Raw genomic sequence first — 7,542 nt, 5'->3', positions numbered from 1 at the left:
CCCTCAGCTGACCCTGCACGACCTGCCCGGCTTCGAGTCGGGCGAGAGCCCCTCGGCTTACCTGGGGCGCCTGGGGGACCTGAGCAGCTACAGCTGCGTGGTGCTGGTGGTGGGGGCTGGGGGGGGCGCCGGGTCTAGAGGAGACCCTGCCGGAGGTCCTGAGGGCCGTCCGGCAGAAGGCCAGGGCCCTCCTCCTGGTGCGGACGAAGGTGGACCTGGACCTGCACACGGCCAAGCGGCGACTCCTGTCCCGGTACGATCCTGGCGAGCAGCTGGCCCTGATTCAGAAGGAGCTGGCGGGAGCTCTGGCCAAGGAGAGGGTGGATCCCAAGCAGACCTTCCTGGTGTCCAGCCTGGAGACGGAGAGGCATGACTTTGCCCGCCTGGAGGAGAGGCTGGAAAAGGAGGTGCTTGGCCTGACCAGGTGGGTCTGGAATTCGGGGGGGGGGGGGGGGGGGGTCACCGTGAGCGTATCGGGCTCTGGCTTGGAAATGGCGGCTTGGGGCGGGTGCCTCTCTTTGCCAGGTTTCCTGAGAGGATGGTCAGCCCCCCCCCCAATAAATGAACTATGGATGTAAGGAACGACCTGTGGGGGGGGGGGGCAGCAGTGGGGCTGCCTGTCACATCCCTTAGCGCATGGAGTATGCGCTCTTCTGCCATCCTGTCTGGTATGCAGGTGTCCATGGTGTATGGACGCTGCACACCAGGGGCGTGTCACATTCTTCTCGCATTCATTTAGGCATAAAGGGGCCTGTAGTGTAGATACAACCCTCCATCGGCTTCTCATTAGGACCCCTCAGACTGACCAGATCTCTTCATTCCTTCTCCCTCCAAGGAAGCGTGAGGTATCTCTAGTGGACATGGTCCCTGTGAGTCAAAGGAAGGTCAAGGAGCTCTACGAGATTTGCCAGTCCGGCAGCCTGTCAGAAGCTCCGTCCATCATCCGTGCGGCCTTAGAGGACCCCACAGATCTCCGTCTAGACGTGGCCGTTGTAGGGGAGGATGGCTGCGATAAGTCCTGCCTGATCAACACCCTGCAAGGAGAGAGCTGCGGGGAGCCCAGCATGGCCCTCGTTGGGGGGGCCCAGACACCAAGGAAAGCTGGGCCCTACCAGCTCCCCACTGCCCCCCAATCGTTCCTGTGGGATCTGGCCGGATGGGGAGCGGCAGGAGAGGACATCTGGCCTCTGGACCTTGGCCGCTATGACCTCTTCCTTCTTGTGGCCCCTGAGCAGTGCAAGGACGCCCACAGCCGCCTGGCCAGAGCCATCGCCTCTGAGGGGAAAGAGATCTTCCTAATCAGGAGCAAGATAGAGGCAAAGGCCCAGACTGACTCCCAAGAAGAGCTGCAGGAGGGGGTGCAGGCAAGCAGCTTGGTGGTCCCACAAGAGGATGGTGCGGGCTGCTCCCCGCGAGTCTTCCTGGTCCCTTATGACCTCCCCATCCTCCAGAAGGCACTCCAGAGAGGCGCCCATGGATGGAAGAGGCAGGCACTGAGGAGAGCCATCCCAGCAGTCGTGTCCCACCTGGTCAGGCAGAAGGCCCAGGAGCTAATGAAAGACGCCTGGGGGGAGGCCCTCCGCGCCTGCCTCTCCTGCCTGGACAAACCCCTGGCAACTGTAGTCAAGAACCTCCTGGTCGCCATTGCTAGCTTCCGCCTGGAGTTGGGCCTGGATGAAACCTCCCTGGAATGCACTGCCCAGGTTGTGGGCAAAGCAGCCTCGGTACTGGAGGCCGAGACCCACAGCCTCTTTATTCGCCCAATGGCCCCGAACACTCTCCTGGGCCTGATCACCAAACCACCCTCGCTGGGCAGCTGGGCCTGGAGTTATGTGCCGTACTTTGGATGGGGTGCCAAATCAGAGACCCAGGTCTCCTTTGAAGCCACGTACAAGACGCTGCAGAGAGCAGTGGTGGAGCTGTCAGAGGACGCAGAGAGGGTGCTGCGCAGGGCCCTTGTGGAGGACTAATGCCGCAGGAGAGGGAGGAGCTGATGGGGAAGGGGCACCCCCCACTGGCATAACAACCTCAGCTGCCAGTTGAAGAACCCTGGAGTAGTACCACCGCTATGGACAGAGAAGGTGGTGCCCTATTGCAGCTGCTTGTGAGGACGGTGCCATGCAGGGATCTTGCTCCACCACACGCTGTGGACCCCATGGGCCCCTCCTCACCTGGGAGGTTCAAGGGTCACTCTTGAGCTTCCCAACTTATTAGTGGATGAGGGAAGCAGGCCTGAAACTGCCATCTAGAGTTCCCCTGCTTCACTCACATCTTTGCATGCCTGCTTAAAGCATGAGCTCCCGTGACCTTTGGCAGCTCTTGGGGAACCTTGGCACACTTGTTTCTGCGCTCAGGTTAGTGTTAGGTTGCCGTAGGAGTTGCCACAAAAGGCACAGAGCAGATTATCTAGCTGGTGCTGGCAGGCATCAAAGCACACTACCGCTTTCCGTGTGTCCCCGCATGCATGTTAGTCTGTGCTTGCTTGTGCTGTGATCTTGATTTGGTTGTCTGATTTCCAAGAAAACTGGGCCTGTTTCAAAAAAACATTCAGCAGGCAATATGATGGTCCAGAATCAAAATCCTTCATTTGCCTAAAAAACGACGTCTTCAAATTGTGAACGACAACTGAGTAAGAATGCAATGCCTAACGGCTGCTGGCAAATGCCTGGCAGTGACTCTTTGCCCACGTCTGGCTTGCCACAGGAGTGGCTGTATTGGCACAGAGCCACTTAGTAGCCGAGAGCAGCCTCATTGGCAGAGACCAAGTGCTTTAGCCCAGAGCCACTCGCTCAGCATCTAGAACCAGACTAGGCATTGATGGCCACCTATTGCTCAGGCCTGGCCACGTTGTATAGTGAATGAAGGTATAAAATGGTGGGGAGTGTTGTTATATGTGTGGGGGGCTGTCTGTAATTGAAATTACTCTGTATACTTTGGATGTGCAAACAATACAGCAATGTCGCCTGCCATGGCTCTGTCTCGTCTTTATCTGTGTCATTTCAAGATCGCCCGTGCGGGTGCAGATGCTGGCTTGTGGGGATATTATGGCTCCTGGCTTGGAGCTATTTGCCCTGCAAATCAGGGGAAGGTGATGGGGAACTCTGAAGCATCCCAGAATTCCTGACTCATATCCTGAGCAGAGAATATCTAACCCCTGTTTCACAAAATATACAAACAGCACAGTAGAAATTCAGACCAGGGGAACTGGACTTGGTTTTCCAACAAGTAATTTGGTTGTGAGGCTCTTCCCACAAGGTGTGCCAATGCCAAAGTCTTAAGGCTTTTTAAAGCACGAAAGCACACTCACAAATAGTCTCCAAACCACCAGCTATTAGCAAACAGCTTTAACTGACAGCTGTTAAGGCCAGTTGCCCTGCAATCAAGGGGTAGTAAAGATGGCCCTCCTCAGAATTAAAGACCAAAGGAGGGACACCAGCTGGATGTCAAATTGGGCTCCAGGACTACTGAAGAGAAGGGGAAGTGCCAAGCTCTCCAAGGCATCAGGAAGTGCGCCAGTGTTTAGACGAGAGGAGTGGCTTTGCGGGTAACATGACTGACAGGTGCTTGACCCAATTAGACAGCTGAAGGCAGCAACTGACTACTTTGGAAGCAGCACCGTCTTCTGCGAACCCCCAAAAGGAAATCAGTTGACTTGATGGGCTGCTCAGGGGTGCGGGCAGGCAGGCCAAATGCCATAGGCCTTCCATATTGTATCCCAGGACAGGAGCCACTTGGGTGACAAGCTTCCAGAAGAAACCCACAGCTGCTGGTCAGCTCAAAAGAGGGGCTCAGCAGCCCAACGCCGTCGGCAGAAAGGCTATAGCCCCCCGCACACACACACCCCGTCCACTGTTGGTCTCCTTGGCTCTCCATCCTCCAACCTGTTTTTCTCCATCAGCCACACAACATACACACACACACACACAAAAATGCTGTCTCACACTGGTAAATACCTAAGTTTTGTTATTTCATTTTGAAATAAACATTGATTCATCTCAAAGGTGAATGGTCTCACTTTTCAAGAACCTCCATCTGGCAGGAAGGAGGCGCTACCAAAGCCCAGACGAACATGCGCATGTTCCTTTCTGGAGAAGCAAAATGCAACACTTTTGGTCAAGACTGGCTCTATGAGTGGAAGATGAGCAGTGATGCCCGCTAGGCAGCACAGTGCCAGCGTTCTGCTGGCCAGCACATCCACAGTGGCTGAGCCATAACCCATGGAATGTGCCAGAAGAGTCCAGCACAGAGAGCAAGACCAACTGAATGGAGACAAACAGAATGTTCTTATTTGGCCAAAATTTCATCGCTATGCATTTAATGCGGGGGTAGGAGCCCTCCAGCATAGAATATTAACACTCCCCATAATGAGCTGCAAACACAGGCCTTGTTTTGCTCCTGGCCCTCACACGTTTCTCACATAAACTGGCTGTTGACTTTTCAGGAGGACCCAGGAAATAGGTACAGGTTACACTTTTGGAAAGCATCTTACCTTTCCGAGAGAGATGGGCAAATGCACCCCCCATCTATTTGTGTGGCTCTCTCTTTCCCCTCCAGAGCCCTTTTCTGGCCAGGAAGAAAGAGCAAATTCCTCTCCTGGAAGAGTTTGGTGTGGTGACTCACTTTTCAAGTGTGCTGCCAGACTCAGCTATGAATCCTGGGATTCCTTGGCTTTCTAAATACTCAAGATATCCACTGTGGCATGATGCCATAGCGAGAGCTGGGCAGTGGAGTTCCCGGTGTCATCAAAGGAAGTTTGGACATCTGAATAAACAAGACCAATATGGAAACGTGTAGCTGTTGTGTGCCTTTCAACTTATCCAACTTATGGTAACCCCAAGGAAAACCTATCACAGGATTGTCTTGGACAGATCACTTCAGAAGTTGGCAGTCTGTTGCTCCCTGACTTCACTGCAGGTTATTCTGGGATCCTCATGGCTGAAAGCGGCAATTCAAAGCCTCCAAATCGGAGACACAGGCTGATATAAAGCTTCTCTTTAAAGCTGGCCACACTTTTATAATTCTTCAAACACCTCTGAATCTTATAAGATGGAGAACTCTGTGGAAGGCAAGCTGCATCAATGTAGGTAGGCATGCAGTCCCTTTTCAGTGACCCTAGGATGGACAAAGTAGGCTTTATAGCTGCACACAATGCCTCAAAGTCCTTCCACTACCCCTTAAAAATGGGATTCAAAAACTGCCCCCAAATGACCAACTGTGCTCCCTCGAAAAGCCACCGCTCACCCCATTGGGGGAGAGGCTTTTGTGTTTTTGGGCCTTAAAATATTTTCTCCCAAATAGGAAGTGACCAAAAATGGAGGTGAGGACCCCAGCCTTCCTGGACCTCACAGCAAATGATGCAGCCCACCAACCAGTAGCAGTTGCCCACTTTGGGAAAGCTACTGCAAAAGCACAACATCTCAGCAAAGCACCCCAAACCTGTCTCACCATCTTGTGGCTCCAAGGATTGCCACCCAGCAACCCTTGCCTCCTGCATGAGCACCAGGAACACTCCCAGCTGCTCTGCACTACCACAAACCTGTTGCAGCCCCGAGCTTTGTGTCCTCAAGCAGATCAGATTGCTGCCTTCCAGCCCACTTTGTTGCCAAGCAGCTGGCTTTTGCAGCACTGAGCCCTACTGCCAACAGAGCCTGTGAGAGAGCGCTGCAGAAGAGAGCATTGCCTAAGAAAAGCAGCGTGTGGGAGAAGCCCTTGCTCTTCCCACTGGACAGATATTCTCAGGCCACGAGGCAGGAGCCCTGCCTCTCCCCAGGCAAGGGAGGCCAAATCTGCTGTCTTCCCTCCATTTCCTAAGGAGCCCCACCCTGCCAAGCCCCCATCCTTCCCATCTTCTGCCTTCGCGCCTCCCCTGGCCTTCATCGGACCCAGAGGGCCAGGACACGCAGGGCCAGTCCTCTGGCTAGAGCTCCCCCCGGGCATGGAGGATGTAGTGCTGGTGCAGGCCTGCCTCCTGGCTGAAGTTCTCCCCACACTCCATGCAGGAATAGGGCCGGGAAGGCAGCAGCTCCTGGGTCTGCTGGTGGAAAGCCTGGTGCCGCCGCAAATTGGACAGCTGCCGGAAGCTCTTGCCGCACTCGGGGCACTGGTGGGGCAGGCTCCGGCCGGCAGCGTGGCCCAGGCGGTGGCGCTGGTAGTTGGCCAGTTGCCCGAAGCGGCGGCCGCAGTCAGTGCAGTCGAAAGTGGGGCGCAGGCAGTCGGCGCAGTCCGAGGGCGGGGCTGGCGCATGAGCGCGCTGGTGGCAGATGAGGGTGCGAGAGCTGCCAAAGGCCTTGTTGCAGACAAAGCAGACAAAGAGGGCGTCGCGCAGGGTGGCCTGAACAAAGTCCTCCGGATGCTCCCGCTTCATGTGCCGCTCCTTGAACTTCTCGTCCGGGAAAGTGATCAGGCAGTGGAAGCACTGGTTGGCCCCAAGGCTGTCTAGGGAGAGGCAGAGAGAGGAGTCACGCCAGAGAAAGGCCCGCTTCACGCAAGGCACTCCATGCAGAGCACCCAAAGGGACGCCGGCGGAGGCAACACGGCAGGGAGCGCTCAGCATCCTCCCCAAGGATGAGGGAGGGAGGGAGGGAGGACAAGCCGACCCGCAGGGCCACCGCACCCGGGAGCAGGCCGGGAGGGAGCCGCCTGGAGGGGCATCTGATGAAGGCTTCCCTCTGAAGGGACTCCTCCTCCTCCCAGAGACCCCTGGGCTCCCTCCCCTCGCCCTCGGACGCAGCGCCGCTGGGAGGCTCTGCAGCACCGCCCCGGAGTCCAGGGCGCCACTCACAGAGGATGCTGCCGCCGGGGCCGGGGTGTGGAGGGGCCGGGGCCGGAGGACCCCCTTCCTCCTGCGGAACCTTCGGGAGCGGCCGCGCGGCCGGGGCAGGCTCCGCCATGCCTCCGAGGTCCGAGGAGGGCCTCGCTCCGACGCAGCCAGCCCCATTTCCGGGGCCCTTCGCCAAGGCCCCCTCCGGCCATTTCCGGGAGGAAGGTGCCCGAGAGCCGCCTGCGGGGAGGCGCCCCTCCTGGCCGAGCCCCTCGCTGCCTCTCTCCGGGGGACGCGCCGGAGCCCCGCCGGCCGCCAAGGAAGGCTCCCTGCTCCCGGGCGAGGCCTCCTGCGAAGGCCCCGGTTCCTGTCAGGCGCTGCCAGGGCAGCCCAGGAACTGCGCGAGACGGGGTCCTTCTGCCAGGGAGTCGGCCACGCCCCCTTCCTAAGCGCCGGCCAATGACTTCGCCGGAGGACCCGGGCGGCCTTCTGCGCATCAGGCTAGTCCCTCAGGAAGCCCAGTCCAGCGCTGGACGGAGGAGGAAGGGCCGGAACCCCCGGAGCATCCCTGGCTCCTCGAGGCGCCTGGCGAGGCCGGTCTGCGTTGGGCTACACCCGCTGGGCCGACAGGAGTGGGTCGAGAGTGTGCCCAGGGCCGAAGGAGCACCGCGAGGAGGTGGAGGCGGCTTCGGGGGCTCTGCGGAGCCAGGCCGGGTCGGGGAGGAAGGTCTCCGCAGGGCTGCTCCCGCGCCTCTTTTGCTGCAGCGCCCCACAACGCCCCC

At 57.8% G+C, this 7,542-nt stretch overlaps 2 protein-coding genes across 3 annotated transcripts; one reads left to right on the top strand and one right to left on the bottom strand.

Moving 5' to 3' along the window:
- Nucleotides 1–292: 292 nt before the first annotated feature.
- Nucleotides 293–2,969, top strand: LOC121915631 (interferon-inducible GTPase 5-like). The gene is made up of 2 exons (XM_042439994.1): nt 293–424; nt 836–2,969. The coding sequence occupies exon 2, from the start codon at nt 861–863 to the stop codon at nt 1,968–1,970; it is 1,110 nt and encodes a 369-aa protein (XP_042295928.1). The 5' UTR covers nt 293–424; nt 836–860; the 3' UTR covers nt 1,971–2,969.
- Nucleotides 2,970–3,946: 977 nt separating this feature from the next.
- LOC121915635 (zinc finger protein 576-like) lies at nt 3,947–7,476 on the bottom strand. Of its 2 annotated transcripts, none has more exons than XM_042440011.1 (2): nt 6,782–7,476; nt 3,947–6,431 (listed from the first exon to the last, which is right to left on the bottom strand). In XM_042440011.1, the coding sequence occupies exons 1-2, from the start codon at nt 7,255–7,257 to the stop codon at nt 5,918–5,920; spliced, it is 990 nt and encodes a 329-aa protein (XP_042295945.1). In that variant the 5' UTR covers nt 7,258–7,476; the 3' UTR covers nt 3,947–5,917. The 2 variants fall into 2 exon arrangements, with proteins under 2 accessions (XP_042295945.1, XP_042295946.1); XM_042440012.1 differs by having other exon boundaries at nt 3,947–6,435; nt 6,782–7,034.
- Nucleotides 7,477–7,542: the final 66 nt, after the last annotated feature.

Source organism: Sceloporus undulatus, chromosome 9 (genome assembly GCF_019175285.1).
Source record: "Sceloporus undulatus isolate JIND9_A2432 ecotype Alabama chromosome 9, SceUnd_v1.1, whole genome shotgun sequence".
Taxonomy (NCBI): domain Eukaryota; kingdom Metazoa; phylum Chordata; class Lepidosauria; order Squamata; family Phrynosomatidae; genus Sceloporus; species Sceloporus undulatus.
This window is presented reverse-complemented; position numbering and strand designations above follow the sequence as displayed.